Raw genomic sequence first — 19,021 nt, forward strand, 5'->3', positions numbered from 1 at the left:
TACTTTTCATGCATTTTGGTTGAAAAATTTTATCTAAAGACTTCAAATCTTAAATTCTATTTCTAAGCTATTAAAAATTTATTACGAGAATTCAAGCGCATCAAAGACTATTGACAATCCCATGGTGAATAACACGCCACGCAACCCCTTGTATTTCACCGATTTCCGATTGCGGCCTCCCCACCGTGCGTATGCTTCAGGATTTGTTCACTTGCACCTGGTGCTGGTGCATACAATAATATCTCCACCAATTGCAAAAGAAAGATTCCCTCCGCCCCAGATCAACGGTAGGATATTAAAAGCTGCCATCCGCCCCGCAAACTGAACATCGGATGAAGTTTCGGCCCGTGGCGTCCTCTCTCCTCGCCCAGCGAAAACCCTACCTCAACGCCTCCCTCCCCCTCCTAAACCCTAGCTCTGCCATGGCCGCCGGCGCTCCCGGGCACGAAGAAGACCCCGACGAGCGCCTCTGCGCCGCCCTCGACCGCAACCTCTCCCTCGCCACCGACCCCCCGCTCCCCCCGCCGGAGCCTCCCGGCCGCCCGCTGAGTGGGGACTCGCACGTCGAGCGAGCCTGGGCCCACTGGCGGAGGCTTGGCGAACCCAAGCTTGTCGTGGCCCCTATGGTAGACAACTCCGAGCTGCCGTTCCGGATGCTTTGCAGGAAGTACGGCGCCGAGGCCGCCTACACGCCGATGCTGCACTCGCGGATCTTCACGGAGAACGAGAAGTATCGGAACATGGAGTTCACCACCTGCAAGGTGAGTGCGGATCCCTTTGAATTCGGGTTCTCCTTTAATGAATGATCAAAGCTTTCGCTAGAAGCGAGTCTTCATATGTATTGATTTTTTTTCCTTCCTTCCAAATTTGACTTTTTGATTAATTTTGTTTTCGTGATTCGAGTGATTAGGTTTTCATAGAAATACTAACCACTAATTAAACAATCAAAATTAGTCATTTTCTTCTTCTTCTCTTTTTTATTATTATTATTATTTCATTTCATTTCGGCACTGGAACTTTTGATTTAGGAATTTCTTTATGAAAGAATTTCTTTATGAGTTTTGTTGTTGTTCATTTCGGCACTGGAACTTTTGATTTAGGAATTTCTTTATGAAAGAATTTCTTTATGAAACACATGTTGTGAAAGTGGAACTTTTGATTTAGGAATTTCTTTATGAAACACATGTTGTGAAAGTGTTACATAGCGTCAAGGATGCCTATATCGACCACACAATAAATTGTCATGCTGTTGTTGAAATTTAATGATTCATTTCGGCACTGGAACTTTTGATTTAGGAATTTCTTTATGAAACACATGTTGTGAAAGTGTTACATAGCGTCAAGGATGCCTATATCGACCACACAATAAATTGTCATGCTGTAAGGTGATACGGATAGTTGATGTATTACGTTTGTCATGTTTAGATTAAATTTGTGGTTTAGATTACTTTAGGTTTCTTCCAATTCTAGTCCTCAAAGACTAAATATGAAACAAAAGCTCATCTGAAAGATATAATGGCTTTCACAAACAAGAACATTTACACTTTTGTCATGCGGATTCCATGAGTAATGTAGATACAAAGAAGATTCATATGGACATCGTGCAGGAATTCTTAATTGATTACCTTTCTAACTAGAAAGGCTTCTTATCAGTAAAATTATTTAGGTTCCTTCGATTTCCATCATTGTCTGCCTCAAACAATAATGGATGACTTCCTGCCCAATTTTGAAGGCATATTAGTAGAGTGAGGAACATTAACTGCTGTAAATTAGAACCTTGTTGACCCACTGGAACTTTTCCTCTCCTTACCAAATAGGAGCACCCTTCCCCCCTGATTTCTACAAAGAAAGAGAGATAAGATAATTAAAAAAGTGGATATTAGGCTCATTTACATGAAGAACAAGCAAAAATGAAACAAGTTGAAGTTCTATGAAATAAAGTGGTGCACATGTGGAAGAAGATGTCGCCTTTCTAAAATATATTTTTCTTTTTCCTTTTCCTTATTATTTTTATTCTTATTTTCCCTTACATTTATTTCTTCTCTCTGTTCATTTTTCTCTCCTCTTGTATCATTTTGCGTCATCTTGTTTTCAACTTTTGCTAGAACAACTTAACTGTCTAACTATGGACATAAGCCTTATGCTTTGTAATGCACTGTTGTGATTTGTGACCTTTAGTTTTCTTTGTTTCTTCTTGGCCAAATGCACTTCTGCCTTATATGTTCTGGTGTAACTAAACTCAATGGTGGAATGCACTATCAAGTGTCTAGAAAGAGCAAGAGATGTGATGATAGAATATTTCCTCATAAGAGCCCTAAACGTGGTATAAAATTTTGCTGTGATGGAAAATGATATGTTGGTTGTATTTTGCATTTTTATTGTTATGAATTCTGTAGGTATAATTAGGGCTATGTTTTAAGGTTTTGTCCTTTCATTTAGCATTTCTAGATGATTTTTCTGAAAGTGAGGAACAGATATCGATATTTAAATTATAAAGTTCTTTTTCTAATATCAATTGTGTCCTTAACTCTGGAATTAATGGACTGGCTTGTTTGTCTAAGCATTCTTGTTCCTTTTATTTTACCCTTGACCTTTTGGTATCAAAATAAGATGCTTGAACCTAGCCATGGAGTTCATTTTCACTAGCTTATCAAGCCTTGAATAGTCTTTCATGAAATTAAGATGATTTTAGTTTCTTTTATTTCAATTATTTTGTCATTGAGAAGGCTATATTTGTTCTATTTTCATCAATAGGTCAATTTGTTTTGAGGGTTGAGTCCTTTGGAAAAACAGATATATTGCAGGTCATGTGTTGTAATGGATTTCATTTGATTCATGATATGGTATTCATCTTTGTTTTATTCCCTTAATGTGATTGTAAGCTTGTTACTGATATGATTTCATTTTGTAAATAACAAGGCAATGAACCTTGCTGAAGAATAAGGTGCAACTAATATCCTTTTCATGGATAGAGATATGGTGCTTTTAATTGCCCCTTTTATTATATTCATACCAGACATAAATTAAGGAAAATGTCCATTTGTTCTCCTCATTAAATCATTATCTAGTGAAACAGCTGGTTCGATCATGCATTATCTAGTGAAAAATCCCCATTTGTTCTCCAGTATCATTTTTCTTTGTCCATTAGTTGGTTCCTTCTACGTAGAATACTCAAAATATCTATGTCTGTGTGGAGCTTGAAATGGTTGATCAATGGATTTCATCTTGTCTTAAAGGTTAAATCTGGACAATTATTCAAGACATTTTTGACCTGAAGATTTATGTATGAGATCTTGATTTAAAGACTACCACTGGAAAAATATGCATGAGATTTTAGACCTGAAGATTTAGGTATGCCATCTGTGTATTTTACAATTCTAAAGGGAGCACAGTGAATTCAGTGATTGGAAGTTTAAACACCTTTCTGCTTTATATGATTTCATATATCATCTATCAGCCTTAATTAGGAAGCTTAAAGTTTAAAATATGATTTCTGTAAACATTTTATATCATTTATATCCACGTATATGGCTATTTCTTCACATTATCTGTTTCAGGTTGCGTTATTTCACACATAAAATTAGACCAATTTATTAGGGAATCGTGAATAATATAAGACAGTAACCTGAAGACTGAAGACAATGTTTGATCTGATGACAGGAGGATCGTCCGTTATTTGTCCAGTTTTGTGCGAATGATCCTGACGTTTTATTGGAAGCAGCAAAAATGGTGGAGCCCCATTGTGATTATGTGGACATAAATCTAGGGTAATTCTTAAGTCCTTTCTGCCACTCAAGCATTTAGCAACCAAGATAGCATCTGTAACAAATGATCAAAATTTAAAAAAGAGTATGACATATTAATAAGAAATTATCCGCTATAAGATATAATAACATTTTCTGCGAGGTGCAATACAGTTGGTTTGAAAACGTCTTTTGCAAGTTTAAGATATGTATAATGTGATTGAGCTCTAATCCTAGCTGATTGGCCAACTTAGTAAAATTTGACTCGAATTTAGGAATTTCTGCAGATAACCATGATAATATGGACATGATGCTCTGAACTTTAACTTTTAAGTTTGAATGTCTTTCAACTTTAGAAAGAAACTAGTTGCTGTAAGAATGCTTAACTGCTCTTCTCCGACACTGCCATTTAATTTGAAGAAGCTGAAGGCTTTGAGTGCTCCAGACTGACAATTTTTTAATTATTTTTTAGATGGATGTGATTGTAAGTGTTTGTTAAACTGGCAAATTTTCTCGTACTAAAGGTCATTGGACTTAAATAGAAGACAACTAATTATCAGAAACCTTACCATTTCTTTAGTCTAAGTGCTTGTTCAATACTAACAGTTGATGTGGTAGATTTCAATCTAATTGATGTTACCAATTTGGCATGGTACCGTCCATACTGTACCATATGCATCCCAAACCGACATAGGCTCCTGACACTTTTTTTCTCACCCCCACCAATGGTATCACCCAAAACATGGTGGTATGGCTTGGTACCAGGCAGTATCAGGCAGTCTGCTTGGTTCAGACCATTATGGACTGGTTCTTCTCACATACCAAACTGAACCTCAGTAATGTACTAATACCTTATAGTACGGTTAGGTATGTTCGGAAGTGGGTGATGGTAAGAAACTACTTTACCACTGAAATGTGGTTATTCCTCAAGCAAACCCAGTAAACAAATATTTCATTAGGCAATGAGGATGCTGTTCCTAATTTCCATTTTCACATAACTAGTGGACTGCAGGCCATAAACTTGACACTCTTTAACATATTGTTGCTGAAGCATTTTAACACATTATGGCAGTGTCTGGATGCCCTGGTATGATTTGACAATAGGAGAGGGTACTTGTGATTGATGTGATGACCATAGGGCTAGGGAGCTGTGTATAGAAAGGAATTGGTTAAAAGCCATACCTTTTCTGGTCAGATCAAAGATCAGGTTAAACAAGAGTGGGAGTTCCAGTTATTTCTTTAGGCTCTGGAGTTTTATCGGGTTTAATCATGTTAGTAGACAAGATATGGTAGGGCAAGAATTAAAGGCAAAGTCCTGCTGGTCTTAAAAGAATGGAATATAAAAGATAACTAATGGTAACGTTGGCAATCTAAGGTTAGGAATTAGTGGTATCAAAAATATAACTATATAGGAATGAAAATAGGGTCTGTTGTTCTGGTTTATGCAGAGTCATTGATTAATGCTCATTTCTAGGTTCAGATCTATGCCATTCCAGCAGCAAGTAAAGTAGAAATTGAAAAAGAAGGCAATGAGAAGAGAAGAAAGAAAGGACATGAGGGAGAGAAAGAGGAAGAACTATACTCCTTTTCTTTCATCCAAACAACCCTATTACCTTTTGAACTTACCTTTCTCTTCTATATTAGCTGGTCTGACTCTTGTATCTGAATAAGAGAAGTAATTAAAAAATTACAATTATTTTTCTCTCCAATCCTCAAAAGTTCACTTAAAAGACAATGGCAACTATCATTATGAAAGGCTAGAATCCAATGGCTGGTGACTGTCAGTTGGAATGGTTAGTGGATTTTGAGCAGCTATGATGATTGAACCTAATAAAATAACAAGATTATGACCCAAGAAGTGATGAGTACGTGGTCATGGATTTGTAAACCTCCTATTTGGGAATAGAAATGTTTTACTAGGCCTCCTTATTCATTCCCTAGAATTATAATATTTCTTAGGTTCAGTTTGGTTTGAGGATTTCAAATTGCAGATAGAGATTTCTATCCCATTGGTATGCTTTAGATGGCTTGAAGAATGAAAAGGTGTAAGAGGAATAGTGATTCCTTTTGGAATAGTTATTTCTTAAATTATTTTTTTTTTTGTTTGGCTAAAATTTTTGAAACTCTATGCTGAGGGTGTTTTTGTGAATAAAGAAATGCTACAATTAATTGAAGGCTTTAGGTTAGGAGTAAATTGTGTCAGTTTTCCTTGGAATAGTTGTTCTGGGTATAAGTAGATCTGACCAGAATAAGTATTCCTTGTTATTGTTTTCTAATGGTAGGAGACAAGCTTACTCCAAGTCTTATGTTTGCTTCATTCCTGGAAAAAATGTTGTCTTGATCACTAGGATACGCAGCAATTTTGTTTTCCTACACTTTTTATCGATGGGTATAGGATGAGATAATCTCGTGTTGCTGTTTGGTTGGGCTATTGGACAAGGTAGACTATGGAAATAGTTTTCCACAGACAAGAATGTCCTTTATCTATCGAGTGCATGTCAGATAAACAATGAGAAAGTTTGGTAAGCCAAGCCTTGACCTACTCATATATCGGTTAAGTAGGGTGGTGCTGACACATGCACTACTCACGTTCCAGTATCAACCCAATATCAACATAAAACGAAACATATTTGAGAAGATATAACAATGTACTTACATCCCAGTACTAAAAATGAAGAAATGAAATAGAGATCATCAAATAAAACATGGGACAAGATCACCCATTACAACCTTAACCTCCATTGTTTTATGTTGACCCCAATTATTTGCTACACGAAACAGTTCAAGATTCTTGTACCAGGGCAATTGTCTGTCCTTGCTTTTAGAATACTCAGGTTGACTAGTAATAGGTAAATCAGTTGCTTAATGTTTCATCCAAAGAAGAAAATCTAGGGAATAACTGGAAATACGTACAACTATCAATGCATTTGACTCAAATGAATTCGAAACAGTGGACAAGCGAGTAGGATATAAAATGGTTTGCGATGTTACCTACAGAATCAAAATATCAATATCTATTTGGATATGGATGCAATTAATTAACATCTGACTAATATTTGTATTTATACAGTCAAAATTAACTAGATAAGGATATGGATACATCAGGATTCAAATTGTATGTAAATATCCAATTCCATTTGCAATTCTATTTAGTTTCACATAGCTCTCATAAATTCCAAAAGAAAATAAGTGACAACATCAATGCATTGTTTCTTTAATCTTCTTTCCATGCAGAGATGTCTTTGATTTGGTGGAACTATGGATTGCTGGCTTAGCAGTCAACTTCTTAAACCGAAATATCTGACTTAGCAGAATTTTTAAGATCTACTAGAAAAAGAGGATGATTCAACTATTACAATTGTATATTATTGCTTTTTGTGCAATCATTTGTTTGTTTTGCGAAAAATAATGCAAGAATTTAGGAGGCTTATATTACTCAGAACGAGTCAAAGTATATAAGTTGAATAATGTTTAAACCATAGAATTTAACTAGCAATATAACTCTGCATTCATATCCATTTTTGTTCATATCCAATTAATGCTCGTATCTGCATTCCCCTGTGCCAAAAAGATATAGATAGGAATAGACTGATGTCCAATCTCTATCCTATTTGTTTTCAGCACTCCAAATGACTATAGAGGCTGAAAACATATTCAATGCTCTTTAGATGTTTTTTCATGCACTGATGAGTAAAATCATGCAATGCAGTCATTGAAGTCAAGCATATAAACGACGTGTGAATCAAGATCTTCATACCATGGAACATTAGTTGAGATGGTATTGCCACTTGTCCTCTATGCAAGAGGTCTGGTAATGCTTCTGTGTGGCCTCAACCTCCCTTTTCAACCCCTGATTAATTAATTTCCTGGTTCCACGAGTAGTGGCTTGGCTTCTGGGGGCCTGGGTTCCAGCACAGGTTGGGCGGGTATAAGGTGGCAGGCGCTGGTGGGGATTAGCCCAGACTGGTCTTTTTTTTTTTTTTTCTTGTTTTAATAAAAAAGAAAGAAAAAAAATCAAGAGCTTCCAGTGTAAATTTACTGGGTTAATTGCATCTTAGTTAATGGTCATTCTTATTGATGTAGGATAGTCTAGGGGTTATGAAAATCCATCATTGATCTTAAGGGTGGATAAAGGGGTTAGACAAGGCTTTTGTTGTAACCTTCAAATGTCAGGTTTGTATAGGTTTTGAATGGATGGAGGGTTTGGTTCTGGTAAGTGGCGAAAAATGAAGGTAAAGAAATAGGTAGGCTTGTAATTAGAAGGGTTAGTTGTTGGTATTTAAGGGTTTGGTGCTTGGGGAAGGAAGGTCTAAATCAAGATTTGCCAAATCGTGTCGAATAGGCCAGTTTGAGGCATACCAAATTAGATTGTCAGGGACCGCCATAGTGCAGACATTTAATTTTAGATAGGTTGGTTCCCCTTGCAATTTGATTCTTCCTTTTGGCTTGGATAATCGATAGAGCGCCCCAAAACCCAGAGCTTGGAAAACTCTCAAGCACGCCCCTTTGTCCCCAACTCACAAGCCCCCTTCTTCCTAGGCTGCTGGTCAAGGTTTCCTGTACCGGTGGCCGGATCGGTCGGTCGGCGGTACGATACGGCACGTCTCCGTTTCGTTCCGAACCGAGGTGAACCGACGAAGGAAACCGGGGAAAGAAAAAGAGAGAAAGAGAGAGAAATAGAGAGAGAGGGAGGGAGGAAGAAAAAGGAAGGAGATCCGCCGAAGGCCCTCCGGCGGACAGCCGTGGCCGTCGGGCGGCGGAACGGCCTCCCGCGGCTCCACGCGGGGAACAGGGGCGATCCGCCCCTGTTTTTCGATTTTTTTTTTAAAAAGCTTTTTCAAAATGAAGTCGGCAAGTGGTTTGCCGACTTAATTAAGTGAAGTCGGCAAACCACTTGCCGACTTCGTTTTGAAAAAGCTTTTTAAAAAAAAAATCCGAGAAACAGGGGCGATCTGCCCCTGTTCCCCGCGCGGAGCCGCGGGAGGCCGTTCCGCCGTCCGACGGCCATCGCGGGCCTCCGGCGGATCCCCTTCTTTTTCTTCCTCCCTCTCTCTCTCTATTTCTCTCTTTTTCTTCCCGAAAATGGCATGTATCGTTTTGCATGCCGGAACCGTCTCGGTTCCTCGCCGGGACGGTTCGGCACGCCCCATACCGGGCGGTTCGGCCCGGTATGGCAAACCTTGCTGCTGGTGATAATCTGCCCACGCTGCTTACATTCAATGGTTCGATAAGTCTCTCCCTCTCCCTTTCTCTCTCTCTGGTGGTTCAGTTTGGTTAGGGTTTCCCTCACCCTCCCCCTCCCTCCCTCTCTCTCTCTCTCTCGGTTGGTTTACCCTCACCCTCCTCTCTCTCTCTCCCCCCCCCCCCCGTGCAGTCGGGTTAGGTAAGGATTTCCCTCAGCCCCCTTCTCCCCTTCCCTCTCTTTCTTCCTATCTCCTTTTCTCCCTCTCTCTCCCCCTCTTCTTCTTTGGTTCTTCCAGTGTTGGTACATCTCGAAACGGCATGGTACAGATCCATACCATTTTCAACCGGTTGTCGGCCAGTACCCCATCCGATATCCATGTGGAAACCCTTGGTGTAAATAGAATATAAAATAGAACAAGTAGGAAATGAAGAAGAGAATTGAAAGAAGAGATATGGACCATATGGTAACCTAGACTCACTCCTGAGGGCCTCCCACCTAGCCTTGCATCTTTAGAGAAAATTGAAATGAAAAAAGTGATAAAGATAATTGGACTTGCTTTTTGATGCCTTACACTATAACTTGGATTAAATGAGAAAAGCAAAACTTAAAAAGAGGAAAAAAAAGCTTCTTTTATTCTTAAACTTTATAACCTTGTTTGGAAGAGATGGTGAAGAAAGGAGCAGTGTCAGAGGAGAAGAATCTCTGATCAAGGAAGCACTCAATAATGCAATCCGCTAAAAAATTAGGATACATATTTGTTTTAAAATGTGATTTTCTTGTGTAGACTCATATAAGTGAAAGTTTTCTGTTATGGTTAAAACTGTCTCCTCGTTGCATAACTTCTTCTCAAACTCCTGATTTTTTAACCATACATAGATTAAAACTTATCACCGGATAAGATGCTTAGCCATCAAACAAGGCCTGCATCATTATCATGATATCATATTCCTGGGGGACAATCACTATTTATAGGTGTCATAAAAATGGCTTGTGATTGAAATGTATCTCTATTCAGGTCAATCATAATTACTTCTTCTCAAGTTATTTATTTGCAAAGATAGTCTGTTGACTGAGTAAATATAAAAATAATATAGATGCTGCTTAATGCACAAGTAACTGACTTGATGGTGAAGCAAAAGAGCTAAAAATAAAAGAAAATAAAAAATCACATGTATGCAACTAACAACTAAATAATTATGCCAAGGCTTTCTCTTCCAATTCATGAGCAATACCATCTACAACTTTTAGCAAATTCATGTGCCAAGCTGCGATATAGGATAACAAAGAGGGCATTATGTCTTCAAGATCTGAAAGAACTGAAAGGGGAGGGCCAATAAAGTTTTTCAATGAATAGGACATCCAGAATAACAATAAAAGCTGAATATTGAAAGCCTTTTGAAGATCCTGAAATCATCATTAAATTTCTGCTGAGGATGATGCTCCACAAAATCCAATATAAATTAAGGCAGCCGTGCAAGATGCTCCAAGTGCTGAAGAACAAGTTGATCAGGAAAGTGCATTCAAGTCTGAATAATTTTTAGCCCTAGAGGTGAATGGCATTGGTATGAAAGTTGTTAGCTTCCAACCCAAATTCTCTTTTGATACCCAAAGTAATCTATGATCCTTATAGTGCGCAACCAAGTACACTGATTTATTTAGGATGAGTTCATGCAAGAAGAAAAAAAGGAACCAAAGGCGCGCAAGCAACCACTAGCCAAAAATGAGGGGCTATGAAGGCATTTAACAATGAAAAAACAATAGAAAGATTGGGAACTTGAGATGAGTTCTAGTACAATGAAAGCAGATGATGCACTCGTCCAAGTCAAAAGCTTTTGAATGACTTGTGAGTTTGTTAATTGATTGCTTTAGTAGACTTAATTAAGTATTAAATAGTCAAATGAGACATCTGAGTCCGATGAGTCTTGGCTATATTATTGGAACCATTGGTTGGATCTATGTGATTTTCAATTAATTTTGTCTTTTAGCCATTAACTCACTTCATTGGGTGTTAAACAATAGCTATATTATTTTATGTTTACTTGGTCAATAAGTCACCTTGGGCAATAAGTTACTTAGGGTTGTAATTTTAGTTGACTTGTAATTAGGTTATAAGTGGAAAAGCATTTTGGGCATGAGCCACTTTTAGATTATCTATAAACAATATCTACCTCCATAGGAATGTCCTATAATAAAGATAATTTATTGTTAAAGAATGAAAGAAGCATTTTTCTTTGGGAGTTTTCCCTTGGGTAATGTGAGGTCAGGCTTTTAGACATTGGAAATAAGTGTAATTATCTTTCTCTCTCTCTCTCTTTCTTCTTCTTTTTTTTTTTTTTTTAAATTTTAGTATCCTCTCGTTTGATGCATGGCCAACTTTGGGACTCTCCTAAGTGAGTTTGGGTTACCATATCTCTTCTTGTGATCTTCTCCTCCTACATTCCCGATAGCTCTTCTATTTATGGTTGAATCTCTCTCCTTTAACCTACTATAACCACCAACCTCAAATCCCAGCATGTGGCCTTTATCCTTGAACCCTAATCAACTTCTTTACCCTTTTCCTTCACTACAACCAAAAACGGGCCCTTTCCATCCATCCAAAGACCATCCAAACTCTAAATTGTAAGTTATTTTATGACTCTTTAAAATGATAGCCTTGTTTAAGCACTTAGTCTTGCTTGGTCCAACTCCAATACACCTAGCTAACACACATCAATAGGTAGCCAATCATCATTCTTCACCTTGTTGGTTGCCCCCTCTTAGGTTGAGAACAACTATCCATTGGGTTCGTCGATCCTAGTCATCTTGAATCATCCAAGCAATAAGGATTGGAGAGGTGCCACAATGGAAGCATTGAGAAGCATAGGGCAAGGCTAACACATACCTGAAGAACATATCAAAGATGCATGTAGCTAAACACAATGACAGCTTCTCACCAATCTGACCATAGCATACAATCAATTCAAGTTTAGTTGAACTATGCCATACTTCAAACATTGGACCCATCAAAATTGGATGAGGGTAAAAGTGGACTGGATAATATCTGTCAATATCCGCTTTTGTATCCAAATCTATCTAAATATGGATAGAAATTTCAGCATCTAAGTAATATCCATATCTGTTGAAGAAAAATAGATATGGATATGGATAGACAACTCTCCGACCCATATCTGAATATCTACTTCTATTTGTAATGCAATTTAATTTTATATTGCGCTCATGAACTTTTGAGGGAAATACATGACTATACTAACGTGCTATTAACTTGATTTATCTTCCTCCTAGTAATATCTTTCATTCTATGGTTGTAAAGTTTGATTGTACGGCTTACATCTATATTTATATCCACGCTTTCAATATCCATTTAGAACAAATATGAGTATGAATTTTTGTATCCAACTAACATTCGTATTTGTATGTGTATTTGTCAAGCAAAACAAATATGGATATGGATATATTGGTATCCGATCCGGTTTCAGCCCCAAAATTGGAAGACATTATGCTCATAGATTAGGCATGAAAAATTGCACATCACCAACATAAACAAAAAAGAAAATTATAATACAAAATAAAATGGACATTTTAATACTTTTAACCATATTATCTGTCATAAAAAGGTAGAAAAGTAATAAAATTAGGGTCAAGTTCCAACACATACAAGCTGATCATATGAGTATTGAGAATAATAGGATTTTCTGTAGCATGCCGAACCAGCTGGTACACCCCATACCATACCAGATTGGTAGGAAACCGGCACGGTTCGGCCGGCGAAATTGGTATACCAAATGAGGGAGAGGGAAAGAGAGGGAAAGTGAGAAAGAAAGTGAGAGGAGAGGGATGGAAACCCCAGCCATCAGAGGCTGGCGATGGCCCGCTCGGCCGCTGGAGGGTTTCCGCGCTCGGTTATTGCCCGATAGGGCTTTTACAAGAGTGAGAAAGAAAGAGAGAGCTCAGATCGAGCATCAGAGGGGGGAGCGACGTACCGGAGGTCGGTGGAAGGGCCGTCAGTGTTTGCCGGGTAGTCACCGTGGCCATCGGACGGTGGGAACGAGCGCGCAGAGCCACGACTGCGGAACGGGGGCGACAGCTTCTGTTCATTGTCCTTTTTTAAAAAATGAAGGTGAATAATGAATCCGGCAATCTGTGAAGCCGGCAATCCGTGAAGCCAGCAATAGGTTTGCTAGTTTCACTTTAATTTTTTTTTTTAAATAAGACAACAGTGAAGCCAGCAATCGGATTGCCGGCTTCAACTATTTTGGCCTTTTTTAAAAAAATAGTTGTGAAACAGGGGTGTCGCCCATGTTTCACGCTCGCACTGCGCATGTGGACTGCGCCATTCAGCGGGCACGGTGGTCAGTCAGAGGCCGTCCGATGGTCCCTCTGACTCCTTCCCCTCTCTCCTTTTCTTTCTTCCTCCCTCTCTCTCTATTTCTCTCTTTCTTCTCCTGGTTCGGATCCTTTGCCTTCGTCGGTTCGCATCAGTCCAGTACGGTATGGTACGTACCATACTGTACTGCTGGCCGGCTGATACAGCCGTCGGTACCGGTTCCAGAAATCTTGATTGATATTGATGAAAGATGGAATGTGTATTCAAATTAATCTTAGTGAAGTCGCCTTGGAGAGTGAATGCGGGTAAAGAAGAGCAAGCACTAATTAGATATTGGATTACTTGAGAGTCACTACAACAATGTAGGAGCCTATTGGAGCAATTGAGTGATGCTAGAATACATTGAAACGGTCACCTAGTGTAAAGAAAATGCTGGTAGCCTTCTATGGTGGTTGGGGCTGTCTTGATCTAGTATGGTTAGCCATTGGTGGAAAGTAAAACTAGCAAAAGGTGGTTGTGCTCAGCCAAAAATGGAGTGGTGAGGATTAGGTGTTTTTGTAAAGCCTTTGCTCCCAGAATTGATTTTGAGGACGACCTAGTCGAAGTGGTTGTTAACGGGCTCAATTAGCTGTGAGGGTTGGAGGAGTGGGGAACCAATTGTGGTGAGGGAAGAGGGTATCAAGGTAAGAGTGAAAGCTTTTTCTTTGATGCCATGGACAAAAAGGGAGCAGAGAAGTGGGATCAATGAGCTCCATTATGACCTACAGAATTTCTGTCATGGGTATTTTGGCATTGATCAGGATAAATGTTTTCTAGTATTGAATGATGTTCTTGTGCTTTGAACACCTTTGATTCCTTCTCAATATTCATTTCAGTATTGCTCATGTTTCATTATAAATTTTAATTTTTAAGTATTTCTTCTTGATTAGGTGGGTCAATTAGACATGACTTGTGTTTCAGCAGCGGTCTTATCTCAAACAGTTATAGTGGACCAATTGTCTAGAAAGGATTCTGATTCGGTTATTGCAGAGGCAATACTAACAGTGGAAAATCTTGAACAACACTTCTGTGCTGATGCTTGCTATTGGCTCATTATCAGCTTTGACAATTAGATTGGGGTTGTAACTCACCTTCAGCATATGAAAAAAATTGTATGTACAATATTGAATACACTTTCAAATTTTATTACTTATGCATAGGAATGATGGAGTTGGGATCCCTAAACAATATTTGTTGCTGGTGATCTATTTAGGTTAGTGGTACCCATAATTGTTTCTAGTATTGCCTCATATTTTCCTTTTTTGATTGAAAAAAATTAAACACTCAGATTACCCTTATAGGCCAACTCCAAATGTTCCAAATGCAATAAGTCATTCCCCTAGTATGTGGATTTTGAATTGTTTGGATTAGGAAATGACCTGGAAATGAGGTTGGTGGAATTTAAAAGGTCATTGGGTGTTGTTGTTACGTTTTATTTGGCACTCATTATTTCTTTATTTTTTTCACTTCTAAAATTGCTTATGCAAATGCATATTGAGATAAAGCACCAATTTATATTAAAATTATTATTATTTTTTAAATCTATAGGAGCTCTAGAACAACTATTGAGTTGCCTTGATATTGTTTGTTGAATCTATTGGACATTTTTAATTGGATATTGAAGAAATATGGTATTTAAGTTAGGCAAATTTTTGAGCCATTTTTATTAGGGTCAGTTGGCGGGATTAATAAGTCTTTCACATTTCAATCAGATATTAGTTCCATGAAAATAAGGTCAGTTTTCACGCTTTTCTCATTCTTTCATTCTTGAAATTTCCTTGGCTATCATTTTCATGATTAGAATGCATTTTAGGTCTACTACTAAGTGAAATTTAAAAATTTACACTAGATCAAAGTGGCATGGACTTTCATTGAATTTGGGTTATGAAAATTATAATTCATTGTTTCATTGCTTGATAAAACTGAAAGTTCATCAAGTATAACTTTCTGTGATGAGAAGTGATATGCAGCTATTGTACAACAACGACAAGTAATGACATCCAAAGGAAAGGAGAAAAAAAGAAAATCAAATTCTGATTCAAGTCCTAATGTAATCTAAAAAAGTATGGGTGAAGATCTAGGTAATCAAAACTATCACACCTTCTTCATGTTATAAAGAAAGAAAAAAATTGTCCTTTGGTTGCAATATTGATAGCTTTGTAAGGCACTCTTTGTCAATCTAGGAATTTGGTTAAGGAATACGTTCAATTTTATAATTTTTTTTAGAGAATAATGTTCAAGTTTGTAATGGTTCAAAGGTTTGTGCTAGTTTTGTAAAAATTATGTGATTCTCGTGTTAGGCTTGTAAATTGTTTACCAAAGTTGAAGATTTATTCTGGAGCAATATTGTTTTGGTTAAGGTTCAGTTTGGTGGTATGTTAAAATAAAATATCTTTTCAAACTATCGTTCATCTAGTGCAAGATTTACAATGTTAATAACCAGAAACGACATCTCAAAAATAAAAGAAATGGAAAAGGAAAAAAAATCAGGCACTTAATATGTCAGATCCATTGCCCAAAAACCAATTGCTAAAGAAATTGAAGTTTTCTTAATGGGCTATTTGTTAGTGTTTATAGGATAGAGGGCAGCAGGTCACCAATATGGTTGCAGTAGATAAGTCTAGCTAGACTTGGGCCAAAGGCCTGCGTTGGGCTTGGGCTGAAGGCCTAAAGATCTGCAGAGAGAGCTAGAGTTGAACTGGCATTCCGAGACATGAGACTGGTGGAGTCAGAGAAGATTTTGGATTGGAATAGAGACTTGGATGTTGAATTGAGAAAGAGAAAGGTGGATCAACAGATCGCAAGTGGTGAACACATGAGATTGGACACAAGTCTAGGAGATGGCCATGTTCTATTGGACAAGTTTTGTATGTAAAGTGCAAAGAGAATGGAAAGTGAAAATAACTTCAGTTGGATAAGTTCTGTATATGAAGTGCAGATTGACAGATCTCAAGTAAACTTAATTTTGACATCTAATAAGTTCGGAATACCGGGAAAATAAGACATAATGAAAAACCGAGAATGGTAAGTCTTTTTCAGCTCTAATGCGGTTCCTTTGCTTGACCCGCACAAAAGATGTCTAAACTTGAACCTTCTTTTGGAAGCTTGATGGTGCTACATCATACCCTTCATAGTTTTTAAATTACTGTACGGTTCTCTGTTTATGTGAAACATCTTATTGATTGCAATGTTGCAATGTAAAACTCTTACATTCTAGGAAAGAGCTTGTTGCCTTCCTCACCTGATTTCATTTTAGATTCTCTCCATCGTTGACCTTAAGATAGTCATCTTCCCCTAATTCTGACCAATAATTTTTGTCCTTGGTTTATTCAGGTCCTTCTGTTTGACTGGTTCCATAACATATCTAACATTTTAATAAATCTCATTCAACTCTTTCAAAGCTATTAACAAAATGCTGCAGGGTTCTTTGCAATATTTGAATCATCTAGTCTCATTAGCCTCCTCCTCCTATAGTCCTTTTGGATTGCGGATTTGCAGTGTTACTTCGTATGTCCTGTTCTTTTTCGTGAGATGGTGGTGATCGATGTTCTACAATACTGGCACTGTGGGCCTCTTTAATCAGCATACCATCTAATTTACAGATGCACATGCGATATAAGGGAATAGCCTTCTGTCTTCATTGAAAAGTGGCATAACCTTCTTCTCCTATGTTTATTACTTTTTATTTTAGAGCCAAGGTTATTCTATGTTCTCTACAAGGTTTACCAGGCCGGTATCGGCGATTGTACTGGCAGGCTGCTGGTTTGATATGGTATAGGTTTGTACTGTACAAGCCAGGATGCATCAGAGATGAAGGATCGGGAGAAGAGGGGAGAGCATGAGAAAACCCTAACCTAACCTTAGGAGGAGGAGAACTAGGAGTGGAGAGAGAAGATGAAGTAGAGAAAGAGGGAGAGGGAGGGGAGGGTAGAGGAAGGCGAGGGGGAAGGAGAGGGAGGGATTAAGAGAGGCATACAGGACGTTGGCATCAATTGACTGCATTGCAATTGGCGTTGGTGTTGATTGATGGTGATGGCATGGGCATTGGGTACAGTGTGGTGGGGCTTCGAATCTTCAGTTCATGGCAAAAGAATACAGAAAATGAAGCCACGAAGGGGTTGGGTAGGCCTTGGGGGTTTTGAAGGCCGAACTGTCTTGACTGTTTGTGTAGTCCTGGTTCTTTGCTGGTTGGGTTCAATACAGACCGAGCCAGCTGGTTTGGGACAGTTCAGCAAGCCCGGGTTTTGTATTTACTCTTTGCCAGCATGGACTTCCTTGAAGCCAGTAATATTTTCATCTGATTGAGCACATGAAATAGATGCTGATGAAAGTGAACTAGATCTGCCCTTTCGAAATTAGCTTATATTGATGGTGGAAGCTCTTATTATTCTTTTGGTCTCTGGCACGGAGTAGTAATTCTTCAATGCTAAACTATGTGAACGTCATATGTCATGTTCCTTGGCGTTTATTTGATTTGATTTTGATCTCGCCTTTATAACTTGCAGGTGCCCACAGCGGATTGCTAGGCGAGGGAACTATGGGGCTTTCCTCATGGATAACCTCCCTCTAGTAAAATCCCTAGTAGAGAAGTTGTCATGCAACCTTCATGTTCCAGTTTCATGTAAGATCCGAATATTCCCATGCCTGCAAGACACCATAGCATATGCAAGGATGCTTGAAGAGGCTGGTTGCTCGCTCCTAGCTGTTCATGGACGTAGTAGAGACGAAAAGGATGGGAAGAAATTCCGAGCTGATTGGAATGCCATCAAGGCTGTGAAAGATGCTCTTAGGATACCTGTCCTTGCAAATGGAAACATACGTCACATGGGAGATGTTCGTAGCTGTTTGGACCACACAGGTGCTGATGGTGTGCTTTCAGCTGAGTCGCTTCTCGAAAATCCAGCACTTTTTTCTGGATTCAGAACTTTGGAATGGAGAGAAGATGATGGTGAAAGCATGAATGATTTGGGGTTAGACCAGGCAGAACTAGCGGTGGAGTATTTGAAGCTGTGTGAGCAATATCCTGTACCATGGAGAATGATTCGCTCTCACGTGCACAAGATGTTAGGGGGTTGGTTTGCCATCCATCCTGAAGTGAGAGAGGAACTCAATGCTCAATCAAAGCTCACCTTTGAGTGGCTTCAAGGTATGGTGAAGAGACTTAGAGAACTAGGTGGAAGAATTCCACTTTATGGAAAGGGTAATGCTATGGTTAACGGAGTTGCTGCATGCAATTCTTGATGACTCTAATTTTTTGGAAATCAAATTTGACTTGGGATACAGTTTTGTATGTATCAAGAAATGTATGACAAATAGGTTGGTGGTCGACCACAGGAACATATGCGGCAGATGGGACCCTTTGAAAATTCTGTCATGCTTTTGACCATATGAAGTGACCAGTATTTTCTTCAGCAAGACACATATGTCCAATTTTCTACCATTCATCTGTAATGTTTTTTTCTTTTTCATTAATTTTTAATGATCGGTAAGCTATTGCTGAGAGCGGCTTTTTGCCAAGAGGGTATATGTATTATTTGTCCAACCAACATATACGGAATTGTACCATCAAGCTCTTTAACTTGCTCCTTGTAATTTGTGCAAAACTGCGGTAGATAGCCAAGTTGATGGAATGACACTGCAGCACACTGAATTTTGAAGTCATGCTTGCAGTTAAAAGAAATTTTGCCTGTTGTAACATTTGAAATGGTGATATTTATGTTTCTGCCTTCC

At 38.5% G+C, this 19,021-nt stretch overlaps 1 protein-coding gene across 1 annotated transcript; it reads left to right on the forward strand.

Annotated features, from left to right (window-relative positions):
• Window positions 1-282: 282 nt before the first annotated feature.
• LOC105033329 (uncharacterized) lies at window positions 283-18,948 on the forward strand. Its single transcript, XM_010908085.4, has 3 exons — window positions 283-761; window positions 3,661-3,767; window positions 17,797-18,948. The coding sequence occupies exons 1-3, from the start codon at window positions 333-335 to the stop codon at window positions 18,530-18,532; spliced, it is 1,272 nt and encodes a 423-aa protein (XP_010906387.1). The 5' UTR covers window positions 283-332; the 3' UTR covers window positions 18,533-18,948.
• The last annotated feature ends 73 nt before the right edge of the window (window positions 18,949-19,021 follow it).

Source organism: Elaeis guineensis, chromosome 12, assembly GCF_000442705.2.
Source record: "Elaeis guineensis isolate ETL-2024a chromosome 12, EG11, whole genome shotgun sequence".
NCBI lineage: Eukaryota > Viridiplantae > Streptophyta > Magnoliopsida > Arecales > Arecaceae > Elaeis > Elaeis guineensis.

What these genes read in the sequence shown, in the direction of transcription:
- LOC105033329 (XM_010908085.4), top strand. Translation starts at nt 333, where the DNA reads ATGAAGTTTCGGCCCGTGGCGTCCTCTCTCCTCGCCCAGCGAAAACCC. An exon ending in TGGAGTTCACCACCTGCAAG is followed by an intron (nt 762 to 3,660) that starts GTGAGTGCGGAT and finishes ATCTGATGACAG; the next exon opens with GAGGATCGTCCGTTATTTGT. An exon ending in TATGTGGACATAAATCTAGG is followed by an intron (nt 3,768 to 17,796) that starts GTAATTCTTAAG and finishes TATAACTTGCAG; the next exon opens with GTGCCCACAGCGGATTGCTA.